General features: G+C 40.8%; 1 protein-coding gene across 1 annotated transcript; it reads left to right on the forward strand.

Annotated features, from left to right (window-relative positions):
* Window positions 1-432: 432 nt before the first annotated feature.
* LOC131534137 (receptor-type tyrosine-protein phosphatase eta-like) lies at window positions 433-20,941 on the forward strand. Its single transcript, XM_058766811.1, has 17 exons — window positions 433-487; window positions 1,150-1,407; window positions 7,618-7,887; window positions 10,744-11,004; window positions 11,111-11,359; window positions 11,581-11,832; window positions 13,941-14,195; window positions 14,836-14,938; window positions 15,040-15,084; window positions 15,263-15,341; window positions 15,460-15,550; window positions 15,956-16,029; window positions 16,124-16,249; window positions 16,365-16,487; window positions 16,631-16,791; window positions 18,112-18,244; window positions 20,403-20,941. The coding sequence occupies exons 1-17, from the start codon at window positions 433-435 to the stop codon at window positions 20,532-20,534; spliced, it is 2,667 nt and encodes an 888-aa protein (XP_058622794.1). The 3' UTR covers window positions 20,535-20,941.
* Window positions 20,942-22,123: the final 1,182 nt, after the last annotated feature.

Raw genomic sequence — 22,123 nt, forward strand, 5'->3', positions numbered from 1 at the left:
AATTCCGTGATGGGCTCACAGAAGTGATACCAATGTAAGTCAGTGACAGGCATCAGCCGTGCTCCATGCACGGAAACCCTTAGCATCAATATGCCGACGCGATACTGGGACATTTATCGTCATTATTGTTCAGAACTGGGTAGGTTTAGGGTAGGGGTGGGGTCAGGTACTCCAGTGAAAGTATAACTGCATCGGAGTCACTCTTTTTACGTTGAACCAGTGAATCCGTGCATGGACCACGGCTGATGCCTTCTGTGAGCCCATCACGGAATTTTCGGCGATTCCGTGATGCCACCACAGATTCGGAGGTTAATTAAGTCCGTGAACATTACACGGAATTCTGTGAGATCAGGTTGTGTGTGCGTAGGATCAGGTGTGCGTGTGATTAGTGCAATCAGCCGTGTGTGCAATCAGTGCAATCAATGAATGGAAATGGCAGCAGATCAATCAACAGAAGGAGAAACTGTCTGCATCTCAAACTATACCAGTATGTAAAACTATAAAACATCTGTTTTGTGCTACATAGTACATCATCAGAATTATACCTTTCTGCAACTCACAGTATAGTATGTAGAATTTTTGAATATCTTTTGCCTTTGTTTTTGTACAAATTCCCATTTAAAAATGGTGTGACTATCAATGAAATCTCCATAAAAATAAATAAAACAGATAATTTGTTAGATCTCAGCATTTACTAAAATGTCATCTAGATTCATTAAATGTTCTGATGGAGTTATTATGAACAATCTAATCTTCATTAAAAAAAAAAAAAAATGGTCAAAGCTCCCGTTATCGTGTAGAATATGACGATAAGAATGTGATTACTGAAAACACCTCCATCAAAATAAATGATCTGATTCCTGGAGCACAGTACACATTCAGAGTGTTTACAGTTGCAGCTGATTATGTGACCGGGGGGAGAGCCAATCAGATTTCACTGTATACCAGTAAGAGCTCTGATTGGATGTTTAATCAGAATGATGTTTAATTTCATAATTTCTTCCCTTGAGCAGAAAACTGTACAGCAACATCTTAAGCACTTACAAATGCAATAACTGCTTTATGAATTACTAATTGTATCAATGTTTTAACATGTTTTAACTCTACCTCTTACCAGCACTTATGATTTCTCCTTCTCTCCCCACTCAGAGCCAGATGTGATCAGGAATCTCACAGTAAACAACATCACAACATCATCTGTGTTTCTCAGATGGAATGAACCAGGAGGAAAAAGAGATTTCTTTAAAATTCAATGGACCGATGATAAAACAAATAGAAATTCAACAACGAACACTTTCTATAACATCACTGATCTGACTGCTGGAGTCAGTTACACATTCTGCATCACTGCTGTGGCATCAGATCAATCAACAGAAGGAGAAACTGTCTGCATCTCAAACTATACCAGTATGTAAAACTATAAAACATCTGTTTTGTGCTACATAGTACATCATCAGAATTATACCTTTCTGCAATTCACAGTATACCAGTATGTAGAATTTTTGAATATCTTTTGCCTTTGTTTTTGTACAAATTCCCATCGAAAACTCCTGTTACAGAGTAAATTAGAAAAATGGTGTAACTATCAATGAAACCTCCATCAAAATAAATAAAACAGATAATTTGTTATATCTCAGTATTTACTAAAATGTCGTCTAGATTCATTACATGCTCTGATGTAGTTATATAAACAATCTAATCTTCATTTTAAAAAACAAAAAAAACATTTTAATCCCCAAATATCTGTTATTTTTTACTCACAGAGCCTGACGTCATATTGAACCTCACAGCTGTTGATATTAGGGCTGTAGCTATCGAATATTTTAGTTATCGAGTATTATATTGAAAATTATATTGATTAATCGATTAATCGGATTAGAAGAACCTTTTCTTTATTAAAGAGCAATACTAAATATACAAGAGAAAATAAGAAAGGTCTCTTGAAATGAAGTAATTTGTTTCCTTTTTAGAAAAATTTACATTTTTATTGCTGGAATTGCATATATAAATAACTGTGAAAACAACCCATTTAGTGCATTTAATTGCCATATTACATTCAAAATGCAAATACGAATATATAAAAATATAAAAATCAATTTCAAATTACTTTAAAAAAGGTAAACATAGTACAACCTAAAACTAAGACATAAATCAAAATAATAGTAATAAAAAAAATAATAATAAAACCTAAACATTGTGCAACTTAACTTTCAAGTTTCAGCCTAACTACAGCTCAGGCATGACATGAGCCTTTACTGTCTTCTTAGAAGGCTTTGTGGCTTTTGTAAGAGGCAAAAATTAGTGGGCAGGAAGCTAACGTGGAACAAAAACAAGAGTCCATACACACAACATTTATTAACACATTTTTCAGCTTTATGAATTTAAAGTTATTTGGAGAATAAACCCTCTTAAATGTCTCTCTGCATACTGGTGTGTGTGTAATCCTTTAAAGGAGCATGTGGTTGCAAACACAGTCCACTCTATGCAGTTACAGGGATGCACCGAAATGAAAATTCTGGGCCGAAACCGAGAATTCTGGATATGCTTGGTCGAAAACCGAAACTGCTTTGTAATAATTATTTATTTTATTCAATAATATAAAGTAGTTTTGCAAGACTTTTTAATTTAACTCAATTTTAATGACAGAATTTATAAAACACAAGCCAATAAAATAACCACACTTTTATTGAAAGAAAATTGGACAGAAAATATATTAAATATCAACGTATTATTTTTATTCAGTTCTATGCAACAGAATCAGACATAACTGTTGTTGTTGTTGTTTTTGACTAATTATCCAAATAATGTATAGTCCTGCAAGCAGGGTTTTTCCTTTCTCAAAATGCGGCGGAGGTGGTACGACTCTGATCATGTGCACACAATGTACCGACCCTTCAAGTGGATGAAACAAACACTTTTTACACACAGCATATTTTAGGTGTTATTATAATTATAGCTATGATTAAGTGAATGATATGAAGATAGTTTTACTCAAATGAAATGCTCATGAATTGACTCTCAGAGCAGTTCTGGAGATGTTGTTCGTGTGTTTATGTCCTCATTGAGACGGCAGAAGCTGAAGTCACGCGCGCTTCTGTGTGTGTGTGTGTGTGTGGTAAAGGAAAACGCGCTTCTCTGCCATTCATTCATAAAGAGATATGATCGCGTAATATGAGTTCCCTGTCGATACTCCACTCGTACTGCGTCTTGATAAAGACGCATATGGGAAAAAGCGTTTTTTCTCCTGAACTGAAGTCTTATTCAATCACGCAGTGAAACTGCACAACTATTGGTTCGTGCAGTGTGTAAAAAACGAACCAATGTGTCGGCAGCGGAGCTGCACGAGCCTATGGCGACGGAGCCCGCCAAAGCCCGCCAGAATGGGCGGGGCATCTGGCTATATAAGCGGCTGTTTCGCCATAGGATTCTCAGACTTCTTCTCCTTCAGCAACTACGACTTTGCCTCGCTGATCCTAGAAGCCTGCTCGCCGTAGACAAGCCTTGCAGATGGACCCAGCGGCCTCGAACTGCTCGGCTGACTCACCTTTTACTCCGCGCTCCAGCATCGCGGCGGTTCCGGTCCTGTTCGCTGCCGCCATCCGGCGAAAACTCACGCATTTCTAAAAGAGCAAATTGGCGTTGTTGCAAATGCCGCGCCGTTATTGCGGCTCGTATCACGCCGATGACGGCTACAGCGAGTGCGTTTCCTGCTTGGGGAAACCCCATGCAGACGCCGCGCTCGCTGGCTCTGATTGTTCTCACTGCGAGAACATCAGTCTCGCCTCTCTGCGCTCGCGGATAGCTTTCTTTTCAGAGAGTGACTCCGCCCCTCGCACCCTCCCGTTTTCGCCACACAGAGAGGTTTCCCCCGTCCTTTTTTCCCAACCTGACCAGCGTCCCTCTGCAAGTGCGAGTGATCTGGTCTCGTTCGGGGGAAGTGACGAAGAGCTGGCCGATGACAGCATGTCATTGGCAGCTTCGGACGATGAGGAGCTGTCGGGCTCAGTGGCTGACCCCGCCCCCCTGTGTTCGTCCGCGCCCAGCGCTGCCAAAGCTGGGTTGAATACCGAACTTTTCCGTGTCCTCTCAAAGGCAGTTGAAGAGCTGGGATTGGAGTGGTCTCCACCAGAGAAGCCATCTCGCAGCCGTCTTGATGAGTGGTTCCTGTCGGGGCGCCGTCAGGCCCCTCCCCAGCGACCCTCGCCGTTCTTCCCTGAAGTTCACGACGAGCTCACGAGATCTTGGCGTGCCCCCTACTCTGCTCGCCTCCGTACTTCCGCTTCATCAGCTTCCGCTTCAGGAAGCGGAGAACGGCCTCCACATCAACTGCTTGGATATGCTAGCAGTATGTCGAGCCTGCCGGTTTTTTCTGCCAGACCTAATAGGACGCCATGTGCTGATTCGCTCAGACAACATGTCCGTGGTGTCCTATATAAATCACCAAGGATGTCTCTCCTCGAAGTGCCTCTTCATTCTGGTAGAGCGCCTTCTGGAGTGGGCTCAGTGCAAATTGCGCTCGCTAAGGGCAGCACACTTGCCGGACTGATTGAACCAAGGAGCGGATATGTTATCTCGGAGCAATGTCCCCTCAGAGGAGTGGATGCTCCATCCATGGACGGTTCGGATGATCTGGAAGATCTTTGGCAAGGCAAAAGTAGATCTTTTTGGCTCCAAAGACAGCCCTCACTGCCCAATTTATTATTCGAAGGTCAGGGACGCGTTGGCCCAAGATTGGCCCGACCTCCTCCTTTATGCATTCCCTCCGATCGCCCTGATCCCTCAGGTCATCAGGCGGATCAAGGAACAAGGACACAAGGTTCTATTGGTGGCCCCCTTGTGGGAAAACCAACCTTGGTTGTCAGAGCTGGTTCAGCTGCTAACAGCAGCCCCCTGGCCCATGCCCCTGAGACGGGATCTCATCTCTCAGGCGAACGGAACAATATGGCACCCTCGGCCCGAGCTGTGGGCTCTCCACCTGTGGCCGCTCGACGGGAGCCTACCAGCCTCCCAGAGTGAGTGTTAAACACCATTTTTGAGGCTAGAGCCCCGTCTACGAGACGCCTCTACGCCCTTAAGTGGTCTGTTTTCTCCACTTGGTGCCTAGACCGCGGTGAAAACCCATCTACCTCCGAGTTAGCGGTGGTTCTGTCCTTCCTGCAGGAGCTGCTGGATAAAGGACGTTCCCCCTCCACACTCAAGGTGTTCGTAGCAGCTATAACGGCCTTTCATGCCCCTATAGCAGGCCAATCGGTAGGCAGAGACAACTTAGTTGTCCGTTTTCTGAGGGGAGCCAAGAGGCTGAATCCGCCTCAGCCCCTCACCGTCCCTACATGGGACCTGCCCACTGTATTGAGGGCCCTGAAGGGTCTACGAACCGTCGGTCGCTGTCGCTGAAAACTGCTCTGCTATTAGCACTAGCATTGGTTAAGCGAGTAGGAGACCTACAGGCGCTCTCTGTTAGCCCTGCCTGCCTGTAATTCGGGCCCAACGACCAAGGCATGGTTACGTACCCAAGGTACTTTCAACCCCATTCAGAGCTCAGGTCATCACACTCTCCACGCTTCCTCCTTTTGAGGAGGACCGGGAGTTGTCCTTGTTATGCCCTGTCAGAGCTTTGAGGATCTACTTCGAGCGCTCTGCCTCATTTAGGCGTACAGAACAGCTCTTTGTTAGCTTCGGTAACCACGCCAAAGGGCATCCGGTCACAAAGCAGAGACTCTCTAAGTGGATAGTGGATGCCGTTACGCAGGCGTACTCTTCCTTGGGCCTACAATGCCCCATTGGAGTACGAGCCCATTCTACTAGAGGCATCGCCTCGTCATGGGCCTGGTCTAGCGGTGTGTCCATTACAGAGATTTGTGCGGCGGCCGGCTGGGCCTCGCCGTCCACATTTGCTAGGTTTTATAGCCTGGATGTACCAGCCTTACAGGCTAGGGTCCTCTCTGCTTAGATGAGCGTACATGTATACGTTATGGGAACAATCCTGACAGAGAATTCTTGACCGCAATGCGCTCAAGCTCTCTAGTTGGGTTCTTGCATAACTCGGTCCTGGAAGTACTGAGTATGTAAGAGTCATAAGGAATGATCACCCAGGCCGAGCATAACCTCTATGAGTTTAGCTCGCTTAGCCTGGAGCATACTATTGAACTTCCCTGTGGGCATTAAATGCTTATGGAGTAATATTATGCAGTCGTTCCTCTGCCTTAGCACGGCGTGATTGAATTGAGTTCCCATATGCGTCTTTATCAAGAGTACAAAGTACGCAGTACTCGTTCCATATCTCAGGGAACCGAGGTTACGAAAGTAACCGAGTATGTTCCTTGTCGATACTCCACTCGTACTGCATACTTTGCCGTGCCAGACAGCTGCACGACTCAGTCGTTGCTTCAGTCGAAGTAACCTGAGGATCCTATGGCGAAATGGCCGCTTATATAGCCAGATGCCCCGCCCATTCTGGCGGGCTTTGGCGGGCTCCGTCGCCATAGGCTCGTGCAGCTCCGCTGCCGACACATTGGTTCGTTTTTTACACACTGCACGAACCAATAGTCGTGCAGTTTCACTGCGTGATTGAATAAGACTTCAGTTCAGGAGAAAAAACGCTTTTTCCCATATGTGTCTTTATCAAGACGCAGTACTCGTTCCGTATCTCAGGGAACCGAGGTTACGACAGTAACCGAGTACGTTAATGCTCATCAGATCGCGTAAATCAGTGGGAAATGAATAGAAATGATTATTCTGTGTAAAGAAATATCAATAAACATGTATAAAAATATAAAAACCCTGGCAAAGCTATTATTATCAGTGTATGTGAGCAGAGCATAGCGGGGAGCAGATCAGTAAAGGATATTTTACCAGCGTTTCCCAGTACAGCTGTACTACAGCATGTCACAGCACAGTAAGGCTACTGTAAACAATTTCTTGTCTGCGCGTTATTTGAGCGGACTTAGCTTTTCCGGTGAGCATGAGCGGTAAATGAGTAGAATGCACACTGATAGAGCGGAATATTGAACGGAGCGTCACACGGCGCAGTGATGAGAGTGAAAACTGAACACGCGGTGCGGCGCGGCATATATTTTCGGAGGCCCGAAAATTCAGTGCATCCCTAGTAAATGGACTAAAACGATTCTTCGTAGCACAAGAATTTGCCTCAATGATTTTTTGTATTCGAGTTACTCAAGGAATCGTTTCAGCCCTAGTTGATATCAAAACATCTTCTGTCTTACTAAACTGGACTAAACCGAATGGTCAAAGCTCCCGTTATGGTGTAGAATATGACGATAAGAATGTGATTGCTGAAAACACCTCCATCAAAATAAATAATCTGATTCCTGGAGCACAGTACACATACAGAGTGTTTGCAGCATCTGATCATGTGACCGAGAGGAGAACCAATCAGATTTCACTGTATACGATGATTGGATGCTCTGATTGGATGTTTAATCAGAATGATGCCTAATCTCATAATTTCTTCCCTTGAGCAGAAAACTGTACAGCAACATCTTAAGCACTTACAAATGCTATAACTGCTTTATGAATTACTAATTGTATCAGTGTTTTAACATGTTTTAACTCTACCTCTTAACAGCACTTATGATTTCTCCTTCTCTCTTCACACAGAGCCAGATGTAATCTGGAATCTCACAGTAAACAACATCACAACATCATCTGTGTTTCTGACATGGACTGAACCAGCTGGAAATAGATCTTTCTTTAAACTTAAATGGACTGGTGAGAGATTGGACTTGAACAGAAATGCAACAGAAACTACTGACACTTCTTATAACATCACTGGTCTGACTGCTGGAGTCAATTACACATTCTGCATCACTGCTGTGGCAGCAGACAAATCAACAGAAGGAGAAACTGTCTGCATCTCACAATTCACTAGTATGTAGAATTATAAAATCTCTTTCTTGCTATATACAGTAGTAGTGAATATATGTAAAACTATAAAATGTCTGTTTTGTGCTACAAAGTATGTTATTGTTACGGAGTGAACAGACTGAGTTACATAAGGATCCATCTGCTGGCTTTTATTTAAATGAGACATAGTCAAATACACAGGCGTGGGTCTAAAACACAGCAATCAGGAACAACACAGGCTAGGCGAAAGAGTAATCCAAAGGGGGCGTGGTTGATTTATGGTTAACAATATCCAGAGGGCTTGAAAAGAGCCGTAGTCTGATAACACAATCAATAGTCCATGCAAGGTGCAAACATAATCCAAACGACAAGGCGAGAGAAATATCCAAGGCAGGCAACATCAAGGGCAGGCAGAGATCAGACAAGACGAGATAACAGGAAAAGATCAAGACACGGGTAAATAGACTGTGAAGGACTAAACTATGAACTCAGGAAACACGGAAAGGCTCCGTAATGTTGCTATAGCTAGGAGAGAGATAACTGCAAACAATACTCGGCGATCAGAACGAGTAAGTCCAAGCCTTATAATGTGTGTCTCAGTGGTTACAGCTGTGTGTAACAGTCTGACTGGAACTGTAGTCCAGAGTGACATGTAACAGTCGGTGTAGTGTGAGAGTCTATGTGGTGAGCGGGCAGTCTCTGGTGGTGAGTGAACGGAAGGGCAGGCACAAGATTCGTGACATAGCCCCCGCCCACCAGTATAATCCAGGAGGGAGGTGGAACGGAGGTGGAACAGGGGGAGGGACGGAGGGCCAGGTCCAAGTGGAAGTGGAGGGACCGGTGGACTGAGGCAGAGCCAGCAGAGCAGGGCACCCAGTCGAAACTGGCAGGGCAGGAAGCCAGGGCGGAGCAGAGAACCCGGATGTAGCCGGCGAAGCAGGGAGAAGACCACCAGAGCAGGACAGAAGACAACCAGGCCGGAGCAGATGGAGCATAAGACCACCAGAGCGGGACAGAAGACCACCAGACCGGAGCAGAAACCAACCACGGGTAGCCAGACTGAACAGGAAACCGAGACCGAGACCTAGGGAGAACAGAGACAGACAACACAGACAGTGCATTCACAGTCTCAGGGACCGTGGCAGGGAACACAAAAAAATCATCAATAGGTTCACTCACTGAAACTGGACATGATGACAGTTCATAAACAGGATCACAGACTAGGACTGGTAAGGCAGACGGTTCAACAGACACACTAGGGAAAACAGAACAAGTAGACAGTTCATGAATGGTCTCTATGGCAGTGACAGAGTTAACGTGAAAGGCATGGGGTGCATTTATAGTCTCTGGGCTCAAGATAGGCAGAGTTAAGGATTCAAATGCAGGTTTTTCATTTGTGACAGACAGGGCAGAAAGTTCCATGTTAGTTTCATTGAGAGTGGCTGGACAGACAAACCGTTCAATATTGGGCACATTGGCAAGGGCTGATTGGGTTGACAGTTCACAATTAGATGCAGGAGTTGATTTCTAACAGACAGACAGTTCAACATCAGACTCATGGACTGAAACAGGAACTACCAATAATTCTGAATTAGGTTCATGAATTGAGACTGGTAAGACAAATGATTCAGAATTAGACACACTTGGAACCAGCAAACCGGCAGACATATTAAACCCATGTGCATTGACTGAAACTGGACTGGTAGACATTTCAGTGAGCGAAACTAAACAGGCAGATAATTCACAGACAGACTCAGTTGAAACAGGACACACAGACAGTTCATTAGTGGCCTCTTTGTCAATGACAGACAAGGCCGATGGTTCAAAGACAGCCTCTCTGGATGGGTCGGGACAGAACAATAGTTCATAATTTGCCTCCATGGCCGGTTCAGAGCAAGGCAGTAGTTTGCAGGCAGCCTCTATAGCCGTGACAGGACAGACTGAAGGTTCACAGACGGCCTCCGTAGCCATGACAGGACAGGCAAAGAGATCACAGACGGCCTCCATAGCCGTGACAGGACAGGCACAGAGTTCACAGATGGCCTCCTTGGCCAGGTCAGGACAGGATGGGAGTTCATAAGTGATTACCACTGACACCTCTAGAGGTTCTGCAGCGGATGCCGCCACCTCTGGAGGTTCTACAGTAGTACCATCAGGATACAGGGAGAGTTCAGCAATGGTTCCTTTGATCGTGACATGACAGGCTGAAGCGAGCACTGCTGCTTCGGGAGGTTCTGCAGCATGCGCCGCCACCTCTAGAGAAGCTGCAGAGGGTGCCATCACCTCAGGGAACACAGCAGCAAGCTCCACTAACTTGGGAGGTTCTGCAGTGTCAGCCGCCACCTCTGGAGACATCACAGTGGTCGCCACCATTTCTAGAGTTTCTGTGGTGGTGTATGCAGCCCAGATACACCATAAAGCGAACCCCATTGTGGGAAGCGCTACAGACAGGGGAATTAGTTTAGAAACAGGAGGGCTAGAGTGAGTGGGTTTGGGGATAGCAGCTGTGCATGTAGACATCAGTGGTGCATCCCTCACACTGGATACCAATCTGGGCGACTGAAGACCTTACCTCGAAGATTTTGGTCAAATGATGAGGCAGAAATATGTTGTTAGTAACATTCTAGAATAATTTTATCTGGAAAATACACAGTTACAACTTCTGTGGGGCGTGAAGAAAAAGTAATGTAACTAGTAGTGTAACTAATTACTGCTGCCAGAAAGTAATAAGTAAAGTAACAATATTAATTTTGAAATGAGTAACTAGTAATGAGTAATATTTTACATTCTTTGAGTAAATAGCCCAACACTGCTGACCTGTATACTTTTTAATTCCCTCTTTTACCACCGTTTTCACTGACCTCTCTCTTCTCTGCACAGGACCTAATGTGGTCAGGAACCTCAGAGTGTCTGAAATCACACCATCATCTGTGTTTCTGACATGGGATGAACCAGTTGGAAATAGATCTTTTTTTAAACTTAATTGGACTGATGAGAAAACAGCCAACCATGTAACAACCAATAACATATGGTATAACATCACTGATCTGACTGCTGGAGCCAACTACACATTTATCATCACAGCTGTTGCAGCAGATCAATCAACAGAAGGAGAATCAGTGGTTACTTCAAACTATACTAGTATGTTTTCCACATTTCCTGTTACTTTTAAGTGTCCTCTTGAACCTTCACAAGATTTCAGGAGTCACATTTTAATCCCCAAATGTCTGTCATTTTTAAATCACAGGGCCTGACGTCATAATGAACCTCACAGCTGATGATATCACAACATCCTCTGTCTTACTAAACTGGACTAAACCGAATGGTCAAAGCTCCTGTTATCGTGTAGAATATGAAGATATGAATGTGATTACTGAAAACACATTCATCAAAATAAATGATCTGATTCCTGGAGCACAGTACACTTTCAAAGTGTTTGCAGTTGCAGCTGATCATGTGACCGAGGGGAGATCCAGTCTGATTTCACTGTATACCAGTAAGAGCTCTGATTGGATGTTTAATCTGAGAGAATCTGCTGAACCTTCAGTTTTGAAACCATCTCATATTTACTTGCCTTGAGCAGAAAACTGTATAGCAACATCTTTAAGCATCTACAAATTCTACAAATGCTTTATTATTTCCCAATTGTATCAATCTCACAAGATTTCACTCCATCTCTCACCAGCATTTACGATTTGTCCCTCTCTCCCCACACAGAGCCAGATGTTATTAAGAATCTCATAGTGCATGATATCACAACATCATCTGTGTTTCTGACATGGAATGAACTTCATGGAATTAGGTCTTCCTTTAAAGTTCAGTGGACTGATGATAAAACAAATGAAATTACTAACACTTCCTATAACATGACTGATCTGACTGCTGGAGTCAGTTACACATTCTGCATCACTGCTGTGGCAGCAGATCAATCAACAGAAGGAGAAACTGTCTGCATCTCACAATTTACCAGTATGTAAAATTATAAAATATCCGATCCTTGCTACAAAGTTTAAACATTATTTAACCCACCAATATATATTTTTTTCTAGTAATTTGTAAAAGCATTACAGCTATATCCCAGCTAACATAATTTTGTTATAAGAACGTTCTCCAAATATTCAGTGTTGGTTCTGGGAACATAAAAAATGTCCAGTTTTCTTGATGTTAGAGGAACGTTTTTAAAAGGTATGATGTTCCTCAAACATTCTTTCAACTTTATTTTGATTTAAAATTCAACATTCTAGGAACTTTGATTTGTAACATTCCAAAAACATAAAAATGTCCAGTTTCCTTAATGTTAGTAGAATGTTATTTAAAGGTTAGTATGATGTTCCTGAAACATTCTTCCAATCATTCAAACACCTGCTGTGAGCAAGCACTGAAAGAAAGAGAAATAAGAACACAAACTACAAATTTCTTCAGCCACGGCCTTAGATGAACTGAAGATAAAATACATTAAATCTCTCAAGATCTGATTAAACAACTCCACAAACAGCATTACCAGCTTCAATTATTACTAAACAGATTGACTTTATTTCTGTCAGACGTCTACAGCAGTTCTTATTGAGAATTAACAGAGGTTTAGATGTTGACGTCTTAAATGTTTCGTTTGAGGTCACCACCATAGAGATCAGTGTTTGCTTTAGTTGGGCTCTTGACCCTTGACTTTTGCTGAGTTGCTTCTTTTGCAGCAATTGCAGGTGTTTTCAGAAATCATTTCTGCATTGATAAAGCAGATCAACATGACTGCATTGAAGTAGTTTAAATTACTGCTTTTTTTCTGTACTTGCTGACTTAACGAATTGAAATTTTATTGAGAGATTTAAAATTAAACCAATGTGAAAAGAAATAATTTGTAACACTGTTGTTGCATTTCGGATGCTGAAGCCAAGCTATTGCACCTGCCTTCCTTTCCTCTGAGGGAGGCTATGTAGAGCTAGAGCAAAGGTGACCCAAAGCTGCCTCAAGCCTGATGGGGGGAATAAGATGTTGGAATGTAGCTGATTGAGAATAATCTTCTCATTTATGTTTTAGGACTAGATGGTACTATTCCATATTACTATTGCACCTGCCTGATATAAGTGGGAAACAATGTAGAGCATCTTGAGTGGTAGCACCAGGAGTAGAGGGGAGAGGGTATAGAGGGAAAGAGGTCTCAGCTTAATTGGGGTCATCAGGTGGGCACCCCCCTTCTTTGGTGTTTCGATGATATCAGCCCACTACACCTCCAGAAGGCTCATCGGCACCAACTGGCGTCCCAGTTGTGCCCCCCTCTGCTTTCACCTCTCTTGTTATGGGGCATCTCTACTCTTCTCTACTCTTAATCCAGAGCAATCGACTCGCTTGTTCAGCAGCACTAGAAAGGGCCTTAACAGCTTGCCATTGGGATTGGCCTCGGATTCCTAGTTCCTTTAACAGTTTGATGACAGATGTCCCCACGAAGCCCCTGCAGCCAACTTCGACTGGATAAACATTTGTTTTCCAGCCATGTTGCTTTGCAAAAAGTCACTGAAACACAAGACCAAATATAGACCACAGGAATTGTTTCCTGAATAGAAGAAAATCTAAGATGGTGATCCTTATAAAATGTGATGACATAATGTGTTCAAAAGACAGTGCTTGTGCTCATACCAAGGAACAGGCAGTGTTCTATTTGGCCTTCACACAATCGGTCACATCCTGGGGTATTCCCATAGCATCAGCTACTGATGCAGCATTGAGTGAACCTATGAAAGGGAACTCCGGTTACAGAGTAAATAAGAATAATGGAGTAACTATCAATGTAACCTCCTTCAAAATAAATAGCACCAACTATCTTTTTTCGTTTTACGTGAGGATCTTGTCACAAACGTGATTTGTTGTTCTCTTATTGGATTTTTAATTGTTAGTGAGCAGTCTTCTGAGACTTCACCCTTGACACTATCTCATGTTTCTCATATTTACTCACTTTGAGTAGAACATTTTACATTTTGTGCTCACAGACTTACTGAGCTCTCTTGTAACTACAAATGTTATACAACTGTATTACTTCAATTCCTCCTGTCACCGAAACATGTATTTTTCTCTTCCCCACACAGAGCCAGAGAAGATCAGGAATCTCAGAGTGACTAATGTCACAATATCATCTGTGTTTCTGACATGGGATGAACCAGCTGGAAATAGAGATTTTTTTAGAATTCAATGGACTGAGAAAAGGACATATTTAACAACTTCTAACACTTCCTATAACATCACTGATCTGACTGCTGGAGTCAGTTACACATTCTGCATCACTGCTGTGGCAGCAGATCAATCAACAGAAGGAGAAAATGTCTGCATCTCACAATATACAGGTGTAGAATTAAAATAATAATAAAAAATCATTACAGTTTTTTTTTTCCACTGCTTACACACATTTTCAAAACTTTGCCTCTTTTTTTCAAAACCTTACACACAAATCCAAGAATTTCACACACAAAATGTCTTACATCTCTTGCAAAATGAAGCACTGCATTCAAAATATCACAAATGCATCTCAAAAGCGAACATTTGCAAACACCTTTGCCATAATATTAATTCCTGTTAGATTTTTGTGTGTTACATAGATAATTTTGTGTTGTGTTTTGCACAAAGTGTTTTATGAAATTGAAAACTGAGTCAAAGACCGAGAATTAATGTATGGTTTTGCAGATATGGTGTGTGGTTCTGGTGTTTGAGTGTCAGCTTTCAGAAATTATGACAAGTAAAGATTTTGTGTGTAAGCAGTTGAAAAAAAAAAACAGTAGCCTTCCTCTTTGTACAAATCATGCACAGTTCTTGTTACAGGGTAAATATATAGTGTGTTAATATAATCAATAAAGAAATATTTTTTTGAAAAACTCCTCCCTTATCTTGAAGAACAAAATTATATGGAATTAGTTACAATAATATTAGAGGCATCTGAAGTGTTTCTCTACTGGGAACATTTAATAATTTTACCATATTCTCATGTAGAATCCCCTGACGCCCCTAATACTTGGCTGATTGTTGGTGTAGTTTTAGCAGTGATCTGTTTACTCTTCATCATCATTCTGATTTTCTTCTTCTATTCAAGAAGGTGAGTTGCCAATATAATCAGAATTGTGATGACTGGATAGAGTTTAAGATACAGAAGTCATCCATATTTTAGTAACAAATCTCTATTATTCTCTGTTCCAGACGAACAAAGGAACAATATCCTGACATCCCTTTACACATTTTTAGGTAAGTTTGTTTGACATGTTTATAATAAAAATAAAAAAAAATTGATAATGAATTCATTTACAGAGATAGAATGTGTTTACTTATTATTTCACATATTTTTTATGCATTTATAATGTTGTACAGTGATTCTTACTTGTATGCTTTTTACACAATGGATACTTTGTTTCATGGTACACAGCAATACTGCTATGAGAATAGAAGACTATGAAGAGTACTTCAAGTGGAAACATGCAGATGGTTTTGCTGAAGACTATGAGGTACAGATGGGAAATATTTTTAAAGATCTATTATACTTATTGTGATAGTATTAGCATTAGTGCAGACTTAACAGTGTTATTAATGTATAGGTCTGAAAAGTGGTTTGCATTGTTGCAGGAGTTGAAGTCTGTTGGAACAGCACAGTCAAAGAATGCATCCCTGGCTATTGAAAACAAGGGGAAGAACCGTGAAAGCAATGTGTTACCTTGTAAGCAAACTGACTATTTTGTATTGTAGAAAAATGGCCAGCTCCAAACCGATTAGCTGGATGCTGTGCAGTTTTCATCTGGAAATGAAAGACTTTACTGGAGTTAACAAAAGGCACTTTTTGACACCTTTGTGTATAGTTCTTATTATATGATATATATTACTTATAAATTAAATTATATGTATTACTTATATTTTAATTAAAAAAGATTATGGCCTCTTTCCAGGGTGAATTATGTATCTCTAAAAAGTCTCTTTAAGACATGAACAGTTTTGCTTGAAAGTATAAATGGTAAGTTATTGTCATTAATAAGCTACAGTGTGACTTTGTACTGAATCAGATTTGTTTTCAGTTTTTTACCGAATAACTGTCTGATACTAATTGCATTATGTTTGCCTTCTTGAGATGATTCTTCAAGAGTGAAGTTATCAGTATGTGGCAGCCCCTTTGATGATTACATCAATGCCAGCTATGTCCCAGTGAGTACATATATAGAAGAGAAATTTCAACAAAACATGATTTCTCTGTGTTGCATTTATGTATGTTTTTCCATTTGAAACATTTTGTGGTCAGGGCTACAAGTCAAGAGAAGAGTTTATAGCTGCTCAGTGTCCATTGCCCGCCACAATGGATGAATTCTGGAGAATGATCTGGGAAAAAAACATCTACACCATAGTGATGCTGACCAAATGCAATGAGCAGGGATGAGTGATTTCAAAATTTAGCATTGAAATATTAGAAGTCACGTTGAAAAGAGGTGAAATGTGAGAATTTATATGCAGAATAAACCTAATTAGCACTCTGCCATTTTTTCCAGGTACTGAAATGTGAAAAGTACTGGCCATCTGGCACTAATAATTATCATGATATCTCTGTGACGACCACCTCAGAGGCAGAACTGGAAAGTTGGACCATAAGAGACTTCGGAATAAAAAATGTGAAGCAACACTTCTTGCATCTGATATCTCCATTTGTTATTTCAGTAGCATACAGAAGTTGATGCTTTATTTGTTGTTGTTCTTAAATCAATAATATACACAACAATATGATTGATTTATGTTTAATAATATGATTATGTAGGTGAAAACAGCAGAAACTCGTAACATATGCCAGTTCCACTTCACGGCGTGGCCGGATCACGGAGTTCCACAGGCCACTGAAGTCCTCATTGATTTCAGATGCCTGGTGAGAAAACACATGAATCAGTACTCACGCCACTCCCCAACTGTGGTGCATTGCAGGTAAACTTACTTAATATGAGGTTTTTATAAACTAGCATTCATACATTTTTATTACTTTTATGGTTGCAGGAACATGAGATGTGGTTATGATGTAAGTGCAGCTTTATAAGTAAAAAGAGTAGATAAGACAGGAGTCAAAGATAATAACAACAAAAAGATAATTCAAGGCAAATGGGCATTGCCCATAGAGGGCATTTGTGTGTAGTAGGAAGGGAGGGGCAGGACCTTGGACAGGAAACAGATCCATAAAGCCAGTGATCTAAGACAGAGACGGTTGGACAGAGGACAAAGGTGGAGCAAGTAGGACAGAGGACCAAAAGGAGCCAGTGGGACAGAAGACCAAGGTGGAGCTAGTAGGATAGAGGACCAAGAGGAGCCATGAGGACGGAGGACGGAGGACCAAGGGAAGCCAATGGGAAGGAAGACAAAGGGGAATCTGTGGGAAGGTGGACTGAAGCAGAGCTGGTAGGGCAGAGGACCAAGATGGAGCTGGTGGGACAGATGTCCAAGGGGAGCCAGTGGGAAAAGCAGAGTCTGAGGGATGGAGACCCAAGATGGAACCCGGAGGATGAAATGGCCAAGAAGAGCCAGTGGGACAGAGTACAAAGGGTGAGCTGGTTGGACAGAAGACCAAGGTGGAGGTAGTGGAATGGAGGACCAAAAAGAAGCAGATGGCACAAAGGACCCAGAGAAGCCAGTAGGATGGAGAACCAAGGCTTAACCTGTGAGACAGAGGACCCAGGGGAGCCAGTTGGACAGAGGACCAAGGGGAGGCAATGGGACTTAAGACCAATGCAGAGCCAGGGCGATTGGAGTGACAAGGTGGAGTCCGAGAATATGAAGTCTTTTAATAAGGCAAAGTATAAGAATACCATGGTCAGGCTGGCAGGACAGAATACCCTGGCAGAGTCATTGGTTCTGGGCGAACTGGCAGAACTGGAGAATGAGGGGAGTTTGAAGACCTGTTTGGATACTTGAGAACCATCCATGAATGGAGTTGACTTTAGAGGCTTGTTTTAGCTTGCTTGAATAAATTAAAGTTTGAAAAAAAGAGTTTGTCAGATGTAAAAACTTCCAAATGTGGTCATTGAGGGTACAATCACCTTGGTTGAAGAAAGTGAGTTGCGCAGCAGTTATATCCAGTTTTTTTTTTTTTTTTACTACACTCTAATGAAATCAGACACAGACAGAATTAAACACAAACAGGTGAGGAACGATTTGCAACAGAAATGAACACATGAAATAAAAATATGAAATAAGTGTCTGGGAATACGACAAAATAAGAGTCCCTTGAAATGAATATATTTTTTTTTTCTTCAGTTCTGGTGTGGCAACAGGGGTCTTCATTGCCATTGATCACCTGATCTTCCAGATTGAAAGAGACAGTATGGTGGATGTGTACGGAATTGTTACTGATATGCAAATGCACAGGCCTCTCATGCTGCAGACTGAGGTAAGTGACTATAGAGGAATATTGCAGGATCAGTACAAGTTAAGCTCACAAAATAATTTTTGTGGTCACCAACATTATGCCACAGTGTTTACAATTGACTGTTCGCAAAGACCCGCCCTCCTTAGTTACTGTTGCTATCCCCAACAAACAATGCCGCTCTACACATCACGTTCTCATGCAGTGAAAAATACATTGCAGAGCAAAGAGGAAACTGACAACATGCAGACAGACAATCAGTGGTGTATAAAGTACCTGAAAGCCATACTCAAGTAAAATTACAGATACCTTACCAGAAAATGACTTTGGTAGAATTTGAAGTCACCGTTTAGAATATTACTTGAGTAAAAGTCTTAAAGTACGTGATATTTATTGTACTTAAGTACGAAAAGTATTTTTTAAATCTTAAACGTACGTAAGTATTGAAAGTAAAAGTACAAGTAAATGCAAAATGGAACAGAAGCAAATAAATACATATAAAAATGTTCATACACAGCTTGAGAAGCAAGATTGTGTTCAGTTTGAACTCTTTCTTCCATTTTGTATTTTTGGGTATGAATAAGAAGCACTTCACCTGGTACTTAGTGTCTTTCATTCCAACATAAGAAAACATTTCTGGAATCTGCATCTGAAATAGCATTTAGATGTATTTACACAGTGAATTTCGATCCTGTTCCTTGGGACTCACTGCTCTGCACATTTTGCATGTCTCCCTTATCTGACACACTCATTTGAGTTCATGGAGCTCTTTCCTAATGAGCTGATGATCTGAATCAGGTGTGTAAATTAGGGAGACATGCAAAATGTGCAGAGCTGTGGGTCTCCAGGAACAAGTTTGAAAACCACTGTCCTATTACAACAACACTTACCATATTATCACAGAAGATATACTGTATACCGCACACCCTAGACTCGACTTGAGTGGAAAAAGAATAATCCGCGGTTGTGCGCGCACTAGTTTACACATGAGCAAAGGTGTTTTTAGGAGTCTAACTTGCAAGCGCCAGACCACTGATTCGTCAAACCTGCTTTCTTGCATTATGTGTTCTTCTGACTTCTGTCTATTTTGTTGTAAGTAACGAATATGCTTCGGGGAAATGTATCGGAGTAAAAGTATACATTTTAATTAGGAAATGTAATGGAGTAAAAGTAAAAGTTGGCTGAAATATAAAAACTCAAGTAAAGTACAGATACTCCCCAAAAATACTGAAGTACTGTTATTACTTCGTTACAATACACCACTGCAGACAATACAGAGCAGAATACTTCTGATATTTAAGGTCTCAGGACTCTCAGCTTAAAAATTTTGTCATTTTTAAAGAAATTCAAACAATAAATACCGTTTTGTGGCTCTTTAATGTGTCGTGACAGATCACTGTATTGCCTCAGTTCAAACACGTGAACCGATCGTCTTTTCATATTTATGTAAAGCACGAAATGAACATCAATAAACATCAGAAAGTATTTTATGTCAACCGCGGAACACACCATTTTTCAAGTTTAATCCACAGAAGTTAACTACTCTTCTGTCTGATTTGTGGTTAAGGCTGGAAGGGATACAACTGCGGTTACTGGACATGCGCATATATATTTTCCGAGCCAACAATATAACGTGAAACCTATGAAAATTGTTTTAAAAAGGCACATCACTTTAGAGTGTCACGGTGACCGTCTTTTTGCAGTAAAGGACCTGTCATAGTTTAATGAGTGGGAAGATGACATGAAGCGACTCGAGGTTAGGATTTTAAGCCCGATTTGCTCCCCTGAACGATCAGGGGGCGTGGCATGATTTGAGGCTTTTTGCAAGCGATCTTTTGTCCAAAACATCCTCTATTGTGTGGTGTCATTACGATTATTTAACTGCTACCGATCGAGACGGAGCATCCCTGTACTTATAGCTGTCGGTCAAGATGGCGGATAGCAGCGGCGGCACATAATATCCGCGTTCTGATTGGTCAGATCGCCTGTCAATCAAGCTCTTTGCGAACGGTCAATTGAGCTTAACTTTTAATGAACCCAGAATATTCTTTGACATTAGCATAGAAGTACTGACATTTATAGTACTTCAACAAAAAAAAAAAGCTGCCAACTATAATAAGAAGTTATTTATTTTACACTATTTTATGTTTGTTATTTTTTTTCTTGCTGTTTTCTACAACAGGAGCAATATTCTTACCTCCACCAGTGTGTGTATGAGATCATTCGATCAAGGACTGGAACCAACTTGGGCTTAATTTACCAGAACACAGCAGCACACCAGACCTATGAGAATACAAAATATCTTAAACAATAAAATAGCCTTTGTCAAATTATAAAACAGATTTAAGATTATATAAAGCACATTTTTAAACTTTATTTTAAAATAATGCATACTTTACATGTAGTTTTATTTCAATCAAGAGATTTTCTTTTCTTCTTTCATTTTTATTTATTTTATTTTACTTTACTTTTCCAAAGGTTATACTTGTATAATTTGACATCACTGTAACCCCTGTATTTTATAAAACATTTATCACTTAACATGTTATTTAAAAGGTACAGTTTTATGATTATTTTCAACATTCTTTGCTGGCAATTAGTATTTGTTTGGGATTTGCAATTTGTATACTTAATGTTGCACCAAATATTAGCACAGCTGTGACTACCTGCACTCTTACTTGATATTGCTTAAATATATTCTATAAAGCACTATTCATTCCATTTTTACTGTTAATGCTTTTCTTTGATCAACACATGCGATACTTTTGACATTTTTATTCAAAAAATATTTTCCCACTGATATAAATGGCAAGCATCCACATATCACTTGTTTCTTTTTATTTCCTAAATTAATATTAAAATATTGGTGCTTTTGTTTTTGTTTCAAGTACATGATTGTTTTTCAATCATCACTTCCATACCTTCTGTGAACAGAGTTGTGTTCATATGAAAAATTTCTTCTTATTTCACTAGAGGGCACCAAAGCACTTTTCCAGTCTTTACACCCCATAAGGATAATCAGAAATATCAAGCAGGCATATTTCACACTGGGTTTTATAGTCACTTCAGGGAAATCAGCCCACCCTTTTCCTGCTGACATTTCCTATGCTAAAAATATTGATACCTTTGAGTTAATTTATATCAAATGAAAATGAGTGATGATTAATGCTGATAACTCAACAACTGATTTAGTTCCACGGTTGAAAACAACATTAAACAAACAAGCAAGCAAACAAACAAATAAAGGACGGAAGTGTTCTCATAACCCATTATCAGATTACGGAAATCATGTCAATTCTTTAGGATTGCACTTTTTTTATGCACGCCGAAACAATTAGTAAATCTATGTAACTAATTAACAAAACAATGTACTAACTGACTAATTAAGCTAGCTAGCAAACTAACTAACTAACTAAAGAAACACAAACTGTATTCATATCCCTTCAGATTAGATTGTGGAAATTGTCCATTCTTTGGCATTCACTTTTTTTATGTACGCTGAAACAATTTACAAATCTGTATAACTAACACAAGCAAAACAAATAAACAAACAAATAAACGAATTAACTGGCTTTATCAGATCGTGGAATTTTTGTCCATTCTTTGAGATTCACATATTTGTTTGTTTGTTTATGTCACGTCCCTGGACTGTCTTGTGTGTGTTTTGCTCCCTATGTGTGCCCTGTGACCTAGTTTCTGTCTCCCCTTGATTGTTTAATTTGATTCCAGGTGTGTCTCCTTAGTTCATTGATTGTCTTGTCTTTATAAACCCCAGTCCTTTCAGTTAGTGTTTGTCGGTCTTTGAAAGTCATCCTGTACGTCAACCCTGCCTGTGATCTGTGTTCCTGTCTGTATATTAAAACTCCCGTGTTGCTAATTCCTCGTCTCCTCGTTCCTGGTTCC

This window comes from Onychostoma macrolepis, chromosome 25 (genome assembly GCF_012432095.1).
Source record: "Onychostoma macrolepis isolate SWU-2019 chromosome 25, ASM1243209v1, whole genome shotgun sequence".
Lineage (NCBI taxonomy): Eukaryota > Metazoa > Chordata > Actinopteri > Cypriniformes > Cyprinidae > Onychostoma > Onychostoma macrolepis.